The sequence below is a fragment of the Cetorhinus maximus genome, chromosome 5, assembly GCF_964194155.1.
Source record: "Cetorhinus maximus chromosome 5, sCetMax3.hap1.1, whole genome shotgun sequence".
Classification (NCBI taxonomy): Eukaryota; Metazoa; Chordata; class Chondrichthyes; order Lamniformes; family Cetorhinidae; genus Cetorhinus; species Cetorhinus maximus.
This window is the reverse complement of record NC_135883.1, coordinates 47,558,223-47,580,623: the sequence shown is the minus strand read 5'-3', so window position 1 is coordinate 47,580,623 and position 22,401 is coordinate 47,558,223. Positions and strand designations below refer to the sequence as shown.

Below are 22,401 nucleotides of genomic sequence, written 5' to 3'. Positions count from 1 at the left end.
TAAATGACTAGGAACATCTTTATTCGACTACTGTATACATGGCCACATACTTTTCCAATTGACCACCAGGAATGTGGATACACACCCCAATACATCATTAAGAATGTGAGGACATGCACCTTCACTAGGTCACAAGGAACTCAGTACTTCGGTTGCGTGAGTTATTTTGACTCAGTTATAGCACTGTTTAATTTACATTTCTGCTGATTTTTGGCGATAGTGAATGCTAATGATGCTATGGCAGGAACTGATCTGGATGATAACTCAGCTCGACAGTCTACTGGACTTAAAGTAACACAAACTGCCTTAGTCACAATAGCGCATTCTGACAATCAATTTAATTCAACCATGCACGTTAATTCATCTCTCTTATACCCTATAATCTCAGCAACACCTCCAAGTTGGGTTTCCCAAGGTTTAAAGGGAGCAGAATGCAAGCACTTTTCCACATAGTGATCTCATGTTGCTTATCTTGGCATTCCTACAAAAACAATAATGACTTTCATTTGCGTATAACTGTCTTGCACACAAGATGGTCCTCCCATTTCCGAGCCAAAAAAAGAAACAATTATGGCACATGTATAAAGTCATCCCAGAATCTCCAAATCATTCCATGCTCCCCAAAAAATGTTAAGCTTGTTTTGATGTGCACTGACTGTATTACATGAGGGTCTCTGTTAGGCAGAGACAAGGAGTGAGAGATCAAGGAGCTGAAAAAATGGGAACAGGAGACCAGGAAGCTGGGAAAGGAGAATGGGGCATCAGGAGCCTGAGGTATAGGAACAGGAGATCAAGGACCTGACAGAGGAGAATGAAGGGTAGGCAGCATAAGGAGAGTGGGAAACAGGATGACTGAGAAAGCACTGGAGAACTCAGAACAAGGGTGGGGCCAGACCAGGACTAGATGAGCACAATCTTCAGAGTTAACAACAAAATAATACGCCATAATAACTTGCATATAAGATTTCCTCATTCATTTTCAACCACCAAGCATTGGCCTAAATTTCTAGTCTAATACACGAGGCTTTAAAATATGAATATTTAGACTATTAGGGGCATGTCCTTAATTCAGCCACTTAACTTGTTTTTTCATGAGTGAGTGGGGTAGGTGGGGGAAAAAAATTCTGTGAGGTCTGTATCATTTAAACATTTAAGTTGTGCATTTTCCAAATTAACTTTCCCTTTCTGCAGTGGAGAAGGTTTCAGTCAGAAAATGAGGTCTAGGTTTGAATTTAGCATGAAATTGCAGAGTATTTTAACTTCATCACAACATCTTGGAAGAAAGGGGTGGGGGGGAATGTGGACTTGCAGCCAATTCAGGGTGCTCTGTCTAAAGTTAGGCACAAGCCTCCTGTGTCGTTATGCCCTGAAGGATGTGATAGAATTTATGCTAGGCATGGAGGAAACTTTCAATTTTGACAGGGACGTATTGGATCAGCCTTCTCTTATACAGCTCACCCGATTTCCTCCTCCCAACAAATGGAACATCGTGTATAATTTGCAGCCAATCTGTTGTCACCAGTTTTATGCCCCTGCCAAACCTCAAAGTTACCGCCATTGTGGTCATTAAACAGAAGTGATAATTAACTCATTAATTCTTACCTGATCGGCATGCAATGTCCACATCTTTTTCGAAGTCTGTCTATTTAGATTAAAACAACAAAATCAGTTAAAACAAATAATGACAACATCAAAATAAAAAAAAGTACCAATTGGCACAAAAAAAAAGCTCAAGCAAATTAGCTTTACTCAACTGGCAATGAACAAAATGAAATAACATAAAATGAATTGAAATAAAAACAGAAAGTGCTAGAAAAACTCAGATCAGGCAGCATCTTGGAGAAAGTGAAACAGAGTTAAAGTTTTGAGTCGAACAGGACTCCTCTTTGGAACTCGACGACGAGACGTGCTGGACTGGAAACATTAACTCTGTCTCTCCCTCAACGGATGTTGTCAGAACTGCTGAGTTTTCACAGCATTTTCTGGTTTTAGTTCAGATTTCCTGCATCTGCAGTATTTTGCTTTTGTTTGGAACAAAATGAATTATTGTTGTAGCAGAATATTTACAACCTGTTCAATGCTTGAATTTTAAGCAGGACTCTTATCACTTTGAGAAAAGGAGGAAAGATAAAAGCGAACTAGAATATGGAGGACAATGGATAATTCCAATTAAATTAGGGCTCTCTGCACTGCTACATATGGGACATCTTCATATCAGATTACAATCATTTGTTATGCAGCACTGACAAAAATAGTGGGTCAGTACAATTCAACAAGCATTCTCAAAGAGCATATAATGTGCCAGGAACTAACAATGAATCATTCAGAGGAAGAAAGCAATCATTTTTCAATCAAAGAAAATAAAGTAATTGCATTCAATTAGGTTATTCTATTTGTGAGACAATCACAGCCTGAGACCCTGCATAAAGCTGTTGATAGGATAAAGGTGGCCAAGTTCTTTAAATGAAAACAACAATTAAAATTCTTAACACAAGTGTCATGGATCCACAAGTCCCTGGACAAATATATAAAGAGAAATAAAATTCACATGACATGTGTAACCTTTCCATTTCTCAACACCGGGTTTAAATGCATAACTTTCACTCTCCATATCTTGGATTTGACATTTTAGGGCTTATTTTGCAAGCTTTTCTCAAGGTAACTGTGGGTCAGGAATCAGGCAGGAATGTTAAAACTATTATCAATGCCTACATTTAACCAGGATCCCCCGATGGCCACTGCATCTTGTGCAATGACCCCTCATTGCCTCATTATGTTGAAGTTAGCTTTAATTTAATATATGGTCTTTATTTTCTTTTCTTTAATGAACAATCAAAAATGAATGCAAATAAAGCATAGCTTTTTTCCCCAATCAAATACTGAAACAAGACTGGGAAACCTAGGCCTTGTGATAAACTGCAAGGTGACAGGGAGGCTGAAAAGCAGGAAAGCATATATTTTTTTATTATTCGTTCACAGGGTATGGGCTTCGCTAGCTGGGCCAGCATTTATTGCTCATCCCTAGTTGCCCTTGAGAAGGTGGTGGTGAGCTGCCTTCTTGAACCGCTGCAGTAGGTACACCCACAGTGCTGTTAGGGAGGGTGTTCCACGATTTTGACCCATAGACAGTGAAGGAATGGCAATATATTTCCAAGTCAGGATGGTGAGTGACTTGGAGGGGAACTTCCAGGTGGTGGTGTTCCCATGTATCTGCTGCCCTTGTCCTTCTAGATGGTAGCAGTCATGGCTTTGGAAGGTGCTGTTGATGGAGCCTTGGTGATTTGCTGCAATGCATCTTGTAGATGGTACACACTGCTGCTACTGTGCTTCAGTGGTGGAAGGAGTGAATGTTTGTGGATGGGGTGCCAATCAAGTGAGCTGCTTTGTTCTGGACAGTGTCAAGCTTCTTGAGCGTTGTGGGAGCCGCATTCATCCAGGCAAATGGGGAGTATTCCATCACACTCCTGACTTGTGTCTTGTAGATGGTGGACAGGCTTTGGGGAGTCAGGAGATGGGTTACTCGTCACACGATTCCTAGCCTCTGGCCTACTCTTGTAGCCACAGTATTTATATGGCTAGTCCAGTTCAGTTTCTGGCCAATGGTAACCCCCAGGATGTTGATAGTGGGGGAATCGGTGATGGTAATGCCATTGAAGGTCAAGGAGAGATGGTTAGATTCTCTCTTGTTGGAGATAGTCATTTCCTGGCACTTGTGTGGCACGAAAGTTACTTGTCGCTTAACAGCCCAAGCCTGGATGTTGTCTAGGTCTTGCTGAATGCAGGCATTGACTGCTTCATTATCTGAGAAATTATGAATGGTGCTGAACATTGTGCAATCAGTGAACATCCTCACTTCCCACGGATGATAATGGAGGAATGGTCATTGATAAGGCAGCATAAGATGGTTGGAGCTAGGACACTACCCTGAGGAACTTCTGCAGTAATGTCCTTGGACTGAGATGATTGACCTCCAACAACTACAATCTTCTTCTTTTGGGCTAGGTATGACTCCAGCCAGCGGACAGCTTTCCTGATTCTCATTGTTTTGTAAGGGTTCCTTGATGTCACATTCAGTAAAATGCTGCCTTCATATCAAGGGCAGTCACTCTCACTACTTCCATCACTTTGCTGATGATTGAAAGTAGTCAGATGGGGTGATTATTGGCCGGGTTGGATTTGTCCTGCTCGTTAGGAATAGGGCATACCTGAGCAATTTTCCGCAATGCCGGGTAAATGCCAGTGTTATCGCTGTACTGCAACAGCTTGGATAGGGGTGCGGCTAGTTCTGGAGCACAAGTCTTCAGTACTAATGCTGGAATGTTGCAAGGCTGAGATGGATCATCCACTTGGCAGTTCTGGCTGAAGATGATTGCAAATACGTCAGCCTTATCTTTTGCACTGATGTGCTGGCTTCTCGATCATTGAGAATGGGGATATTTGTGGAGCCTCCTCTTGTTAGTTATTAATTGTCCATCACCTTTCATGACTGGATGTGGCAGGGCTGCAGAGCTTAGATCTGATCTGTTGGTTGTGGGATCACTTAGGTCTGTCTACTGCATGCTGCTTCTGCTGTTCACTACACAAGTACTGTGTTGTAGCTTCACCAGGTTGACTCCTCAGTTTTAGGTATGCCTGATGCTGCTCCTGGTATGCTGCCCTACACTCATCGTTGAACCAGAATTGATCCCCTGACTTGATGGTGATGGTAGAGTGGGGGATATGCTGGGCCATGAGGTTACAGGTTGTGGTTAAATACAATTCGCCTGCTGATGGCCCACAGCACCTCATGGATGCCCAGCTTTGAGTTGCTAGATCAGTTCTGAATTTGTCCCATTTAGCATGGTGGTAATGCCACACAACATGATGGAGGGTGTTCTCAGTGTGAACACAGTATATTCTGTGTTCTTGTTACTCTCAGTGCTTCTTTCAAGTGGTGTTCAAAATGCGGGAGCACTGATTCAGTAGCTGAGGGAAGGTGGTAGGTGGTAATTAGCAGAGGTTTCCTTGCCTGTGTTTGATCTCATGCCATGAAACTTCATGGGGTTCGGAGACAATGTTGAGCACTCACAGGGCCACCCCGCCCAACTTAATGCCGCCACCTCTGCTGGGCCTGCCCTGCCGGTGGGACAGGACATACCCAGCATTGATGATGGCGGTGTTTGGGACATTATCTGTAAGGCATGATTCGGTGAGTATGACTATGTTAGGCTGTCGCTTGACTAGTCTGTGAGACAGCTCTCCCAATTTTGGCACCAGCCCCCAGATGTTTGTAAGAAGGACTTTGCAAGGTCAACTGGGCATGCAAGATGTCCCTTTGTCATTTCTGATGCCTAGGTCGATGCCAGGTGGTCCGTCGGTTTTATTTTGACTGCATTTTGTAGCAGTTTGATACAACTGAGTGGTTTGCTAGGCCATTTCAGAGGGCAGTTAAGAGCAACCACATTACTGTAGGTCTGGAGTCACACGTAGGCCAGACCAAGTAAGGATGGCAGATTTCCTTCCCTAAAGGGCATTAGTGAACCAAATGGGCTTTTACACCCATCCAGTCATTTTTATGATTGCCATTACTGACTCTAGCTTTTTATCTCAAATTTTGTGAAATAAACTGAATACAAATTCCTCAGCTGCCCTAGTGGGACTTGAATTCGTGTCTCTGGATCATTAGCCCAGGTCTCAGAAATACTGGGCAGAATTTTATGGCCCCTCCCGACAGTGGAATTTTCTGGACCCACCGAAGTCCATGGACTTTTGAACAGCTCACCTCATTTTCTGGCCCCACCTCTGCTGTGAAAGGGCCGTAAAATTCCGCCCACTCGACCTGTGCTATCACACCTGTCTTCATTGCAACATTGAATTTCCTACATATTTTCTTCAACATATCTTGGAACAAACATTTTACATGGATTTTATAAGAAAATGTTTAAATATCAAGGGACACAGGCAACATTTAGAGCTAAGTAAGGTAGTCATAAGGTAGAACCTCATAAATGCAAGGGTGATTGAGTTGTGGACGGAATTTCAGGGAACTATCATAAATTAGACAGCACGAGTAGGTACAAGAGACAATAGCATGTACTGTTGGGGAGAGAATGGGTTGAATGATATCATAACAGGTCACATTTTCTGGGCATAAATGCCTGAGACTACTCCTTAAAATTGTTATGGTCTTATTATAGTGGCCATTTCCTATGGGTAGGACTGGGAGAAGAGTGGAAACACTGACTGGGAACTAAACCTAGAATGTACTGTTGATTGCATTCATGGATGATTGCTTAAAGAACTCATGCATGACATTCCCCTGACCATTATTCTAATATGAGGCAATAAACACTCATGCACTATTATACACTATCTTGTTGGCCTTTATTGCAAGGGGGATGGAGTATAAAAGTAGGCAAGTCTTGTTACAACTGTACAGAGCACTGGTGAGACCACACCTAGAGCCCTGCGTACAGGTTTTGTCTCCTTACTTAAGGAGGGACATACCTGCATTGAAGCAGTTCAGAGAAGATCCACTTGGCTAATTACTTTGAATGAAGGGGTTGTCTTATGAGGATATGTTGAGCAGTTGGCCCATGCTCACTGGAGTTTAGGAGAATAAGAGGTGATCTTGTTGAAACATATAAGATGCTGAGGGAGCGCGACAGGTTAGTGCTGAGAGGATGTTTCCACTTGTGGGGTAATGTAAAACTAGGGGGCACAGTTTAAAAATAAGGGGTTTCCCATTTAAGACAGAGATGAGGAGGAATTTTTCACTCAGAGGGTTGTTACTCTTTGAAATTCTCTTCCCAGGGAGCAATGGAGGCTGGGTCATTGAATATATTCAAGGCTGATTTAGACATATTTTTGATCTACAAGGGAGTCAAAGATTATGGGCGGCAGACAGGAACGTGGACTTGAAGCCACAATCGGGTCAGCCATGATCTTTCTAAATGGTCGAGCAGACTCAATGAGGCTGATTAACTTACTCCCGCTCCTAATTCTTTTGATTTTACATCATACTATATTATTTCAAACAGTAATAATTCTTTCCAAAACATATTTTGTGATATTAGTTTTGGTTAGGTAGTTGTCTTCTTATTGCGCCGATGTGCCTGGATGATCCAGCGTGGGGGATGATTCTAGCGAGCTGGCACGATGATGAGATGCAAATGCATTAAAATTACGTTCCCGATGTTGGACAGTGGGAAACCCCGGCCTACCATTGATGGGCGCAGTGGGCGGTCGCAAACTCGTTTCACGATGGCGTGAAACTGATTTTTGGCTTTCCTGACATATTGTCCACCCCTGCCTGCCATGACACCCACCACCAAACGGGGCTGGAAAATTCCAGCCATTGGGATTTTTATTGCGAGTGAGTTATTTAGGTAAAGCACCAACATGAAGCATGGCGCCAAGTTTGAAAAGTGTCTAAGATGAAACAGATGGAGATGTAGAGATTAGTTAACATCAAGCATGGGTCTTAAATGTCTATGAATGTAGGAAGAAGGGAAAAGTGGGGGAGGCAAGGAATTTTACAGCGGTCAGATCCTGGGAGCAAGAGTAATTTCACTAACGCAAAATGCCACTCAAGTGCAGTAATGAAGGAACGCTGCATTGTCAGGGCAACAGCTTTCGGTTGAAAGGTTAAATCTACATCAGGCAGACATAAAAGAGTCTGTGACACTATTAGAAGATGAATAGGGGAGTTGGTCTTCTGGCCAATATTTATCGCTCAACCATTAACATCAAAAAATCAGACTAGTTAGTCATTCATCTCATTGTTTGTTTGTGTGTGTACTAGTTGACAGGTTTGTCTACAAAACAACAGTGACTACACGTTCAAAAGTAGTTCAAAGGCATTTAAAAACAGCTTGGGGATAGTCTGTGGATATGAAAGGCACAATAGAAATGTCAGTGCATTCTCCATTTAATCCAACCCTTGAACAAAGAGTAAAGCCTTGAAACATACATTTGCAAAACGAACACTGCCAATTCTATACTGGCATTACTATTTCATGTGGATCCATTACCGCCAAGGCAGTTTGTTACTAATGTGCATAAGAGTCCAGGCTGCAGGATTGAATTCACTAAACGTATGGGGCTGAATTTCACATCCCGTGGGTGGGCGAGTACCCAACCCGATCAGGCATAAAATCGTGCGAGAAGACGTCGGGTGAGAGTCCCGACGTCACCCTGTGCTCGCACGATATTTCGCTAAGTGGGCATGTGCAAAAGTTGGAAGTGCACCCACTGCCAATTAAGAGGGCAATTAAGCCCATTAATGGCGCGATTGTCTCCAATTTTTTGTGGCCTGTCCAACCTTATGGTTGGTGTATGGGCAAATTGGCCAGATGGCTTTTACATTTTTCATCAAACCTCATCCAAGGGCGGGATAATGTTTCCGCTATTAAATAAAGTAAAAATAAAAATCTGTGGGCAGTATTTTTATCAGCTATATGTTCAGGCGCTTGATTCTGACGCTTGGACATTTTTTTTCTGATTTTCAAAACTTTATTTCTTGGCTTTTGGGTCTGTAATTCCGTGAGGCAGCTCTCTGCCTTCAGGGAACTTTCTCTCTGTCCTCGCTCACCGGTCGATGTCATCGCCTGCCCTCCTCCCGGCCCCACCCTGGCAGTGTTGAGCTTTTCAGCGCACGCTTCACGCTGGCTGGTCGTTAATTGGCCAGTCAGCATGAAATCGCGGTCAGCAGTCCGTTTTCCGGCTGAACCCGCATCCGTCGGCCAAGTTGAAAATTCTGGCCATGGGCTTTTTTTAAATGATGAATGTTAATGTCAAAAAAAAAAGAAAATGCTGCTGCTGCTATCTCTCATCCTTCCAACATCAAACTATGAAAAATGTAATTGTCCGTCAGGGATAAGCTTTCCCAGGAAATGGAAAACGTTCCAGCATGGTGTCCATACTTCAGGTACCTCCTTAGGCATCAGGGTGGCTGGGACCATCAGTGAGTTGGGGATTTTTATTACATAATTGAACAGCAGAGATATTAGAAATTTGTTAGGAGTGCCCATCCCCACTAGTCTTGGTTCAGCTTTTCTAACAGAGAGACAATTGCGCTTGGCTGATCTGGCACATAACCTCGTGAATGGTTACAATGCAGCATTGGTTAAAAAGCTGTGGGAACAAATTGCTTACCTGTCCTCTCGGCTGGGGGTAGTGAATGGTTCAGGAAGACCCCAGAGGTGAAAAGGGGAAAATAAAAAAAAAAATTAAAAAGAACAAAGAAATACGAGTGGACAGGAAGTGATGTACATAAATTCAGAATGGGTAAAAAATATGACAATTCATTCATATTTGAGATAAGGAGGAAACGGTGTATCATAGAATGATGCAGCACAGAAGGAGGCCTTTGGGCCCATCATGCCTGTGCTAGCTCTTTGAAAGAGCTAACCAATTAATCCCACTCCCCTGCTCTTTCTCCATAGCCCTGCAAGTGTTTTCCCTTCATGAATTTATCTAACTTCCTTTAGAAAGTTACTATTGATTCTACTCTTACTGCCTCTTTAGACACTGCATTCCAGATCATAACAATTCGTCATGTAAAAATGTTCTCCTTATCTCACTTCTGGTTCTTTTCCCAACTATCTTCAATCCATGGTCTCTGGTTACTGATCCTCCTGTCACTGGAGGTTCCTGTGAAGCAGGTGAGTTTCATCCCCACTGAGAACAGTTTCTTCTTACTTACTGTTCACAATTTTGAACAGCTCTATTAAATCTCCCCTTAATCGTTTCCGCCCAAAGGAGAGCAATTCCAGCTTCTCACGCCTTTCCAGCCTTCCCAATGGAAATCTGAACTAAAAACTGAAAATTTGGGAGCTCAGTCGGCATTTGAAAGAGACCCAGAAGGAAAAAAACAGTGAAAACTGGTAAATAAAAGTACTGGTCCGAACTGGTCTTGTATACCTTAAAATGGAACACCAGTAAAAAACTGGGAAATAAATGTACTGGTGCAAACTGGTTTTTCCTTCTGGGGAGGGGAGAGAGTGAAGTTCCAGGCATAAACTGTCATTAATAACTTGTCATATTCTGAGGAAGAGTCAGCTACATCTTTCTTTCTCTTTCAGACACTGATTAATTTGCTGTGTACTTTCCATTCTTGTCTGGGGTTGGGCTTTGACAGTCCGGTTCCTCTATTTCCAGGATGCAAAGGAGGTGAGTTTCATCCCCACTGTAAAAGCAGAGCTGATATCTGAGATCGGGAAAATAGGAGTAGTGTAGTTAGATTAGTGTAGTGTAGTGTTGTAGTAGTAGTAGTATGGATATGTAGTATATATTATATGGATAGTAGTCAGATCTTTATTGACTGGCATGGACACGATAGGCTAAATGGCCTCCTTCTGTGCTGTAAACGCCTATGAGTCTAGGACAGATTAGGCTGGTCAAAGATGAGCCACAAGCAGAACTTCCACTGGTTCAGCATCTCACACAGATTGACTAGAGAAGCAGTCTGCCTCTCCTGTGTTGCCACACAGTATATTGAATGGCAAATCTTAGAAACGTGATGAAATATTCTGCACAGTACTGAGAACAGTATAAAAGTAATATTCTCTCAATGAATTTTGCATGTCAGCTTTCATATGGTGTGTAATGCTGTTAGGAGAATTCCTTTTGGCTACCCATTTTACTGCAAGCATTCCAATTTTAAATCACTTCAAGGGACCTGCACATCAAATAAATGGGAAATTTAAGGCGATAACAGCTCCTATCATTAACTGCTGTGAGTTAACACTAACAAATGACTGCCCTGTACATAATGTTTTTAGATTGTCCTGGGCAATATAAATCCCTCAACCAATGTCTAGATCAGATGTAAAAAAAAACAGAATTTGTTGGGAAGTACTAGGCAGGTATGGACTGAGTACTGTGGAGAAACAGAGGGAGGAATTTTACTGTCCCCCAGATAGCAGTAACATTGGCAGGGTTATGTGGAGGGGGTAGGGTGTTGGGGGACCATAAAATGCCATGGAGCCCACACAGAGGCAGGTAGCCAACTTAAATGATGAATGGCCCAATTAAGGGCGCTTTTCCTTAGTTTCTGGCATTTTGCCAGTGGTGGAGCTGCCTCCTGCTGCATGGGAGGCCACCAGCTGCATGGAGCTAAACTCCCAGCTACCTGGAGGCAGTATGGTGTGGGGAGGGGGGGGGGGGGGGGGGGGGGGGCGGTGGGCATCATAGCTGAAGTCTCCATGGTTCAAGGAAGTGGCTGCCAATGGCTAATGACTATCCCGTGGCCCCAGTGTTGCCGCTGGAGGGTTTTCTGTTCCATTCTCCAGGCCTTACCTGCTTGGCCCACGTAAAAATATATTTGACGCTCACCCTCCCAAGGGCACCTCAAAATGGAGGCACCCTTGTGTTGTCCGCAGCAACCAGCCAGTTGGTGAAGGAGAGCAGAAGTCAATCTTTACTCAGTTTTAGATTTATTCACAGTGAAACATTTCAAATGCATAGCTCCTAACTCTACAACCCAGCAGCAATATCAATAAGTGTCTCTTTATATGGGCCCAAGTACAGTAATTATCCATTGAGTGCCCCCTCCCCCATCTTTATATCCTTAACCTTAATTTATACAATTAACACCACCTCTCTCAGTGGCACTGATGAGACTCCAGAGTTGCTGGCCTCTGATTGGGCCACCGGTGTGGAAGGCCCATCCACCATCCCTAATTGGCTGCCTGTTTGCTTCCTCCTGGCAATATCACAGGGGAAGTTATGCCTTCCACCCAAGTGTTCCAGCCACACAAAAACAACTCGAATAAAGGCAAAATCTTGCCCCGAGTTAACATTTCAGGTCAAGTCCTGACAATAAGTCATTGATCTGAAATGGTAACTCTTTCTTTCTCCACACAAGCTACCTAACCTGCTGACCTGTTTTTATTTCACATTTTCAGCACCTGCATTAATTTGCTTTTGTTTCAGTGCAAATTTTAAATTTACTTTTTTTTCTTACTTTTCTTTCTGTCTTTCTTTTTCTCTTTTAACTCAATCTTTTCTTCATCTCGCTTTATTTCTTTTTCTGCACCTGATTTGAAATTCACTCCCTTTAATTCACCTTCCTTGTGATGTTTATTTCTCATTTTTTCAATCTGATTGGTTAAGGAGATACCCTATTGCTTGCCTGCTTGTCCAGATCCCAGATGCCCTGTTGCCCTCACTACCTGTTATCAGCTCATAATTTCAGCAACTTAATCGGCAAAATATTTTGCACTGAAGGTCCAACTTAATGGCAGACATGATCATTTGTCCTGCTACAGCAAAATATGGCCTAAGATTTTATTCTTTACAATTTCTGGAAGTAAAATAATAAACTGGACTATCTTCTTTTGCAAGATGAGGTGTCCATTGAGGGTTTAGATCAGTAATTTTTCTGTCACTGAAAGCAATGGAAATGCAGAAACACACATCAGAATCTCAATTTGCTCGAGGCAGCTTCCATATCTCCTGCTCCCTTACACTGTGCTTGATTGTCAATAATAGTGTGAGGATGGAGTGCTTTGAAAGGACTGTGTGACCCAACTGTCTCATCTGTTCTCTGCCACATGATAATAATAATAAAAACGCCTGATTTTAACCAAACTCATGAGGTGAGAACAGAGCACGTTTGCATTGTACACCTGACCTTCAGCTTCAGACAACAGAGCATAAAATTAATCAGGGAATAAGCTGGGTGTCCAACCCGCACCCGCCTTAAACTGCAGATTAGGTCAAAATCCAGAAGGAGAAGAAAGACAGAAAGAAAGAAAGAAAGTGACACTAACCATGATCCGGGCATGACCATTTGGAAAAGTACTAGCCGTATCCCCAGCTATTGGATCCTGGCAGTTCCTCAGATGGCATCGAACAGCATCTTGGACCTGTTGAACAGGAAGATCCCAGTAAGTAAATCAGTAAACTGAATAACTAATCATGTATGCATTCATAACTTGATGGAGTTTTACAGTAAGACATATTTCTTAATTATTTTACAGCTAACTTAACAGATAGCGCAAAATATGGGTTACAAGTTGCACTATCATGTCACTGTATGCATTGTGGAAGTACAGTGAGTGACAGCATGGTTATGGAGAAGGAGGGTGTATAGTGTAGCTGCTCCTGCTTCCTTTACTGCTCGCCCTCCTGTTCCAGTGCCAAAGGCATTTGTAACAGACCATCCATTAGTGTAATGAAATCCCTACCAGATAGACAAGTAGTCCACCAGCCTGGGCAAGCGATCATGGTGCTAACGTGACAGGAGAGTGAGTAACCCCAGGGGCACAAATTTAAAATAATTGGCAAAGGAAGCAGAGAAATGAGATGAGTTTTTACTCAGGAGAGGAGATGGAGGAGTAGTGGTAATGTCACCAGACTGGTAATCTAGAGGCCCAGGCTAGTGCGTTGGGGATATGGATTCAAATCCCATCACAGCAGCTGGTGATGTTTAAATTCAATTAATAAGTCTGGAACATAAAGCTAGTCTCAGTAATTGTGTCCATGAAACTATCATCAATTGCCGTAAAAAACCCATCTTCACTAATGTCCTTTAGGGAAGGAAATCTGCTTTCCTTACCTGGTCTGACCTACATTTGACTCCAGACCCACAGCAATGTGGTTGACTCTTAACTCCCTAGTAAGCCACTCAAGGGAAATTAGGCATGGACAACCTTGCCAGTGAGGCCCACATCCCATGACAGAATAAAGAAAAAAAGTTGTTAGAATGCAAGGCCTGAGAGGGTGGTGAAAGTAATTCAATAACTTTCAAAAGCCAATTCATTAAATATGAAAATATTTGCAGGGCTATGTGGAAAGGGCAGAAGACTGAGGTTGATTCGCTCGCTCTTTCAAAGAGCTGGCAAGGGCACAATGAGCTGAATGGTCTCCTTCTGTGAGTCTATCATGATTCTTTGAGGAGGACTCCAAAGTTTGGCAAGTCCAAAGCCATTGTTCTGTCTTCTTCACAAACTCTGTTCCATAGCCAATGACTCCATGACAAAACCAGGCTTTTTGCAAACTTGATGTTGTATTTGACAATGAAATTAGCTTTCAAACATGCTTTTTTGTAGTTTTTCACTCATTCATGGGATGTGGGAGCCAGTGGTGAGTCCATCATTTGTTGTCCATCCCTAATTGTCCTTGAGAAGGCGCTGGTGAGCCACAGTTTTGAACAGCTGCAGCGCATGTGGCATTAGGTAGGGTGTTCCAGGATACTGACCCAGTGACAGTGAATGAATAGAAATACAGTTCCACGTTAGAATGGTGTGCGACTCGGAGGGGTACTTTCAGATGATGGACTTTCCATGCATATGATGCCCTTGTTCTTCTAGGTGGTAGAGGTTGTGGGTTTGGGAGATGCTGTTGACCTAGACTTGGCAAATTGTTGCAGTGCATCTTGTACATGGTACACACTGCTGCTACTGTATGCTAGTAGCGAATGTTTAAAGTGGTGGATGAGATGCCAAATCAAGTGGGCTGCTTTGTCCTGGGTGGTATCAAGCTTCTTGAGTATTGCTAGAGCTGCACTCATCCAGATAAGTGGAGAGTATTCCACCACACTCCTGGCTTGTGCCTTGTAGACAGTGGACAGGCTTTGGGGAGTCAGGAGGTGAGTCACCTGCCACAGGATTCCTAGTCTCTGAACTGCTCTTGTAACCATAGCATTTATATGGCTAGTCCAGTTCAGTTTCTGGTCAATGGTAGCTCCCAGGATGTTGATAGTGGGAGATTCAGCAATGGTGATGCCATCGAATGTCAAAGGGAGATGGTTAGATTCTCTCTTGTTGGAGATGGTCATTGCCTGGCACTTGCATGGCACAACTGTTCCCACTTATCAGTCCAAATCTGAATGTTGTTCAGGTCTTGCTGCCTATGAACAAGGACTCCTTCTGTATCTGAGTCATTGCAAATGGTGCTGAACATTGTGCAATCATCCTCACTTCGGACCTTATGATGAAGGAAGGTCATTGATGAAACAGCTGAAGATGGTTGGGCCTAGGACACTACCCTGAGGAACTCCTGCAGCAATGTCCCAAGACTGACATGATTGATCTCCAACAACTAGAATGATCTTCCTTTGTGCTAGGTATAACTCCAACCATTGGAAATTTTTCCCCGATTCCCATTGACTCCAGTTTTGCTAGGGCTCCTCGATGTCACACTCAATCAAATGTTGTCTTGATGTCAAGGGCAGTCACTCTCATCTCATCTCTTGAATTCAATTCTTTCGTCCAAATATCTGTTCCATCCCCTTCAGAACATCACCCAACTCCATCCCTGCCTCAGCTCACCTGTTGCTGAAATCCTCATCCTGCCTGTATTACCTCTAGATTTAACTATTCCATTGCTTACTTGGTCAGCCTTCCATCTTCCACTCTACAAAAACTTCAGTTGATCCAAAATTCTGCTGCCCATATCCTGGTCCGCACCAAGTCCCTGTCACGCATCATCCCTGTGGTCATGTACCTACACTGGCTCCCCAGCCAGCAACACCATCAATTTAAAATTGTCATCCAGGTTTTCAAATCCCTCCATGGCCTTGACCCTCCCCTAACTCTGTGGCGTGACAGGCCTTCAAAATCAATTCTGACCTCCTAAGCATTTTAGCTTTGGAATTCCACCACCCTCCCCATCCCCCCACCCTTTTCTCTCTGCCTCTATCTTTCTCTCCTCCTCTAAGATGCTCCTTAAATCACACCTCTTTGATCAAGACTTTGGTTATTTGCCTAATATCTCCTTATGTCAAATCTCATTTGATAACACGTCTGTGAAGCACTTGTGCCATATAACCACATGAAAGGTGCTCCATCTTTGCAAGTTGTTGGAGTTAGGCATATGAAAAATCCCACAACCAGTATTGGACTTTTATTTTTATATGATAATTAGGTTTATGAGTACTTCTTGTGTCCTCGCTGGATGCCTGTTTAATGCAATATAGCAGGTTGTGCTCTTCTGGCCGCCATTTTGGATCTTCAAGTGCCTGTCTTATGTCTGCTATATACATGCTGCACAATCCAATTTCAAGGCTGTTATCTTTCTGATGAAGTGCTAAACTGAGTTCCTGTCTGCTGCTTCAAAGGGATGCAAAAGATCCCTGGGCACTATTTCAGAAGTATCTGGGAGTTTCCCTGATCGATGTGACAAGAGAGAGATTATTTGGTCACTTATCACATCCGGTTTATGGGAGCTGGCTGTGTGCAAGTTTGCTGTTGTGCTTGTCTAAATAACAACACCACAGCATGTTAGCAGTAAAATCCAATGGCTGTAATCATTGTGCAACAACGTTAAGATGTGTAAGGAGCTATTTCTGATAAGACCAAGAAACAACTGGCGTACTAAGTTTAACTAAATCATTTTAACTCTGCTGCAAAAAGCTTCCTGCCTGATCTCCACTAATACCCTCTTTGTCTGGTTGTGAGGGCAAGGATCCATGGTTGGATGACAGCTTCATTACTTTCCATGCCCGCAGAGAGGGAAGTTGGAGCCATTGCTTAACACCTCCCTATCAGATGTGGGCATGGGGAATGTAATCTCTCTCTGTGCTATCCGTGCTGCTGAGCATTGCAATCCAGGCCCCAATGCCATTTTTGACTGTCCTTGTATCAATATGCAACTGGCAAGGAGGATATATATATATATATGTATATATATATATATATCTCTATGATGCATAAGGACATACAAAATAGGAACAGGAGAATGTCATTCAGCCCCTCGAGCCTGTTCTGCCATTAAATAAGATCGTGGCTGAACTTTTACATTAGCTCCACCTTCCTACTCTATTTCCATTACCTCTGAATCCTTAGTGGATAAAAATGTATCATTCCCAGTTTTGAATATACTCAACATCTTCACATTCACAGTGGTCTGGGTCGGAGAATTCAAAAGATCACAATTCATGGCGAAGTCCATGGCTGCAATGCTGGTTGTGAGGTGGGGGATGGGTGGAGGGGGAAGAAGAGGTGTTTGGCCATGATGGTCCAGCTATCACAGAGTGGAGCAGGCTTCATTGGTGGGAGGTGGGGTGTGTGTGTGTGTGTGTGTGCATGCGTGCGTGCGTGCCTGCCTGCCTGCCTCTGGCTTCCTGTGAGCCAATATTACAGCTTCATTACATGGTGCAAGTATGGGGAGGCTCTTACTGATCACTCACCTCTCTCCTAAGGACACAGTGGACCATGACAATGACAAATCCCTGCAGCGAGTCAAAGACGGCGAACAGGATCTGAAACAAGATTGATCGTTTGTCGGTCATTGCCAGGACTGCTGACATCCAGGTCAGAGCGAGGAGGGGTAGCACCACACAAGAACTCCATAGGGACGCCCTGCACACAAGCAGAAAACCGGTTAGAGCTGGTAGGAGGTGCATGAGGCAGACGTCTCAAAAAACTTAAGAGTGACGTAAATTACATACTTTGAGGTAAAAAAAGTTAAATCTGTGTTTTTCCTAAGACGTCAGTCCATATTTACTGGTATTTATATTTAAGCTATCTCTACAGACACCACATTATATATCTATCACCTTTTCAACAGTATCCCCGTAAAAAAAGAATCTATGATTACGAAAATCATTGAGCTATGTTTTGCGGGCAGTTTATATTTATAAATTATTAAAGTTTTTATATACATATATTCATATATAGATACAGATTTAAAATGCTTGAGACTAACATGGCATTACTGGCAGTGGTGGCTGACAAGGCTGTCGTTGAAACAACTCCGCACTTGGAACATTTGAGCGTCAGGCCGCTATGGGGCTCACTCATCTGACTGGAACCAAATAAAAAATTCAACAAAAAAAGGAAGAGAAGAATTGCAGCTTTAAAATAAAAGTATTCGGCACCCTCAGAAAGTTAAAAGAAAATAAGAGTAAGAATTCTCTATGGTAAACATGATAATTACATTACACCACACTACTAAGAAAGCCATGCAGAATCTGGCTCAATGTCAACACATTTAAATTCACGGCATGCAATAACTATTTAACGCAGGGTAACATTTTCTTTACCATGTGATGGAGCAGCATTTGGAGTGAGCTTTTAAAATACAATGAATGTTTCAGCATTCACCACCTACCCTCCTCTATGTTTTAGCTTTTTATCTAGGATTCCGTCTCTCGACACGAGTTTATTAAAAACTAAAATGCCGATCACCATGTTGACCTGCGAAAGAAGAAATGCTTTTTGTCATCTTAATGCTGAACCGACAACAATGCTGATCATTGTTTCTTCACAGATCCAACGACTTTCTCTTTTCAGATTCTAGCTCAGGACACTTGTTTATTATTACCTGCTTCACTCTGCAATGGCACTTTGAGACTTCAATTCTGGCAGTCAATACAAACAAGGCCACCTGACGTGCATGGGTATATTGGAACAGTGTTTTTTTTTTGTTCTTTCATGGGATGTGGGCATCACAGGCCCATCCCTAATTGCCCTTGAACTGAGTGCCATGCTAGGCCATTTCAGAGGGCAGTTAAGAGTTGACCACATTACTGTAGGTCTGGAGTCATATGTAGGCCAGGCCAGGAAAGGATGGTAGATTTCCTTCCCTAAAGAACATTAGTGAACCAGGTGGGTTATTACAACAATCGATGATTGTTTCATGGTCACCATTAATGAGACTAGTTTTCAATTCCAGATTTTATTAATTGAATTCAAATTCCACCAGCTACTGTGGTGGGATTTGAACCTGTGTCCCCACAGGATTAGCCTGGTCCTCTGGATTACTAGTCCAGTGACATTACCACTATGCCACCACCTCCCCTGCCACCATCCCTGACTAATAGCTCGCATCAGTTGGGAGATTACGGACTTGATGTGTACGAGTCTATTTTCAAAGTTTAATTTTCATATCCATTTTTCTTCCTTCCTCTTTGGTCTCTGATATGTGGGAAATGCTGGCAAACATTGAATGCCCATCCCTAACTGCCCTGAAAAGGTGGTGGTGGGCCTTGAACCAGTGCAACCCTTGAGCACTAATAGTGCTCCCAATCTGCTTGATCATAGTGTACCCCTGCCAGTGGATTCACTTATGGCCCCAATTTTGCAGTCAGTGCAGTGACGACGCTTGCCACTTACCCTGAAGAAAGCTACCCGCAAAGATCTAGAGGTCTCTGCGGCATGGATTTCCCCTTTCCCAACATTAATTTTAATCTGCTGCCAGGTCAAGGGGATCTCCTGGCATTCATCAACAGTTACATCTTCATGCAGGTTAAGCAGCCAATCACATTGGGGAATTCCCACAGACAGCAAACCAGGAGGTAAACGCACTCTTTATAAATTTTACAGAAGGCGATTGGGACATACACATTAGATGTTCAAATAACAAATAAATTTTAAAAAAAATAAAAAGCTATGGAAGTTTACCATAATGGAATGATTCCACATTACGAAAATATAAAACTAGTTTTCCAGGGCCAGAGAGGATGTTCAGCAGTAATTATGACACAGTATTCTGTTAAAAACCCAGTTACACCTTACTAACAAGGCTTAAATTTCTGGGGAGTTTTTAGCAGGAACATTACAACTTAAAAGAGGAGATTCTCAGCAGTTCAGTGATTTCTGAAGGTTGCTGTCGACAAGGAATTTAATAGTGTACCCTGTGGAGGAGCAGGGAATCGTTCACAGCAACTTCAGAATATCTGTGTTTAACTACACAGGTGCAGCTGCCAGTTTCACAGGGTAATGAAGGTGCACACTGATAATTTTGCTGTTGGTGCAACTGCAAAATCTGGGCCAAATTCCAGCCCCCACAACAAGTGCAATGACTGCAGCACATACTGTCTCCAACAACGGACTTACTTCACTGCAACTTCCTAGCCCTGGGGCCTCCACCACTGAGGAGGATAAATGCAGCAATGCCATAAGAATACCATCACTTCCAGGTACCTCCTCCAAGGGACACACCATATTGGCCTGAACATATGTGGCTGCCCCTTCATCAGTTCTGGGTCAAATTCATGGAATTCCTCACTGACTTCTGGGATGGGTACTATTGGATGCCCACTCAAAGCACCCTTCTTTATGGGTGTGTTGAGGCACCAGACCGTCGACAAGGCTAGTTGGGCATTTAAAAATAATAAAATCATCAGATGGCACCAGTACGTTTGTGATATGGAATTTATCTTTTCACATATATAAGAGGCAACATGTTACATATATAAGAAAAGTAACATTGTATTGAAGTGACATATATATATATATGTGGTAATATGATACCGGCTTTCCACTGATGAGGTAAAGTCAAGTAAACTGCGATTAATGCATTTAACACCCTAGTCAGCAATATAATAACTGCATAACAGGTTATTTTATCCAAATATTATTCCAATATCTGAAAGGTGTAAATCTTGACCTATCTTGTACATCCCCTTTTACCTCCACCATTTTATTTAGTCTCTTTTCTACTTTGAATCTTCCTGCATTAGGGTCAAAAATAATTTTATCTTTCAATTTACGTCTGTGCGGATACTGACCTTAAAACCAATTGCTGTCGCTCTTGTTAAAACAGGACACAGGCCTCACAATCTGGCAGAAGTATGCCTAAAGAGTAGCTAGATTGCACTGCTTGGTTTGTGTTAGTCACCTTGTATTGACTCCAGTGCATCAACTCAGCAGCCCAGAAACCAATGGTGGTCAGATAATCACAATTAAAGCCAGTTTTTTAACTTATGGTTCTGGTGACCTTGGGAGTGGTAACCACTGAATATCTGTATGAACAATTACATTACATGATGTAGCACCCATCATGACCCAAACTTGGAGGAAACCACAGTGCCTTTACACTCAGGTAATAAAAGCCTTCACTGCTTACTGTGCTACCCTTGTACCAAGGCCCTCAGTATAACGAGGCAAAACTCTCAGGTGTTTCTTCCAGTAACGTTCTCTCCACAGCAGGAGTTCTCTCTGAGGACCTGCGCCATGTTGTAAGACCCCCTGCATGCAGAATACAGATATTTCCCCCAACTTTCCTCCAGCCACTTCTTTACTTTCAATGGGCACCGAGACAGGCTGGTGCTCCTGTTTCAGTACTCCTGGTACATAGTGGGAGCACACATCTGGAAACTCCGCACCTGCTGCCTGCCATTTTAATGGTGAGAGTGTAAAAGTTCCTAATATGCACTTCCAATGAGAGTTCACAGTGAGTGTCAGTAAGCTGTTGAGAGAAGGCAGACGTTACATCTGCTGGACATCCATGTAAACATACCTCAGGCTCAGAGTGGCTGTACTCTACGGTGAGAATTCTGAAGATTTCCATTCCTTAATCAGTCACTTTTGCCAGTGGAAAGAATTTCCCCCTATCTATCAAAACCCCTCATGGTACCTCAAATAGCTGTGCTTTGTCTTTAAATACACAAAAAAAGAACTTCTAGCGCTAAGTGTTTCTCTCTGTTTTCTGTCTCTTGCAGAAGTGCTTGGCACAGAACTGATGCCCATGGGTGAATGTGGTATGAGTAGATTTCCTCTCCAAGGTATTGTCCCTGATTGAAACCACCCCAACTCTTTTAGGCACACTACTGCTTGGAGCTGGCTGAGATCACTGTGAGGGTGCTGAGCACACTCCCTTACCATACACTGCTGGGGTTTAATGGCACAATCCCCAATGTCCTTCATCTACACATACGTTCCCCTAATCTGAAATAGTTGAACGAACACACGCACACACACACACATACACACACAACCCCAGCCCCCCTGCACCCACCCACCCACACACACACACTCCCACCAGTGACATTATGACACACTAAGGCATAATGACTGTATCATTTCAATGGGGTTTTTAGTGGGATGTGCAGTACTGGATGACAGCAACGCATGCAGATTTGTTTTACCAGAACAACAGCAGCTGCAGGTCCAACAAATGCATATAAAAGACCTCCCTCTAGAGACAGCCAGCAGCTGTGAACATAAAAAGAAATAACCAATACATAAAAATTAGAAATGTACATTAAATTAACGATCTGTAGACATATTCAAGTGCAGACAGAATTTTAAACAGTGCATAAGACTTCAGCTTCAATGAGTCCCAACATCTGAAAATCAATGGGCTTCATTAGTAAGAAACAGTGTTGAGATGGGAAAGTCACCAACAATCCCCAGTCTGGAGTGATGCCCAGAGGTCAGCGGCTTTCCTTTCTGCTGTGGCTCAGTGGGTAGTGCCCTCATCTGAATCAGAAGATTGTGGGTTCAAGCCCCACACCAGAGACTTGAGCACATAATCCAGGCTGACACTTCACTATCGAACTGAGGGACACTTGGTAGGGGTGGAGGGTGGGGTGGGTGTTTCAGTGCTCCAGCCAATATTTGTGCCTCAACCAATCCCACAATATCACTAAAAATGCTGATCTGAGCACTTATCTCTGTGCTGTTTGTAGGACCTCTCAGTGTACAAATTGGCTGCCATGTTTCCTACATTACAACAGTGACTACATGC

At 43.0% G+C, this 22,401-nt stretch overlaps 1 protein-coding gene across 9 annotated transcripts in view; it reads right to left on the bottom strand.

Annotated features, from left to right (window-relative positions):
• Positions 1 to 22,401, bottom strand: part of adgrb3 (adhesion G protein-coupled receptor B3) — a 990,062-nt gene that overhangs the window by 73,548 nt on the left and 894,113 nt on the right. For 7 of the 9 annotated variants that reach the window (XM_078541844.1, XM_078541846.1, XM_078541845.1 and 4 more), the window contains 6 exons: positions 21,800 to 21,866; positions 18,040 to 18,125; positions 17,635 to 17,733; positions 17,117 to 17,288; positions 12,756 to 12,851; positions 1,603 to 1,642 (listed from right to left, as the gene is read on the bottom strand). In XM_078541844.1, the coding sequence (XP_078397970.1) occupies positions 1,603 to 1,642; positions 12,756 to 12,851; positions 17,117 to 17,288; positions 17,635 to 17,733; positions 18,040 to 18,125; positions 21,800 to 21,866 (560 nt within the window). The remainder of the gene's footprint in view (positions 1 to 1,602; positions 1,643 to 12,755; positions 12,852 to 17,116; positions 17,289 to 17,634; positions 17,734 to 18,039; positions 18,126 to 21,799; positions 21,867 to 22,401) is intronic. The other 2 variants (XM_078541847.1, XM_078541849.1) reach the window with 1 other exon arrangement.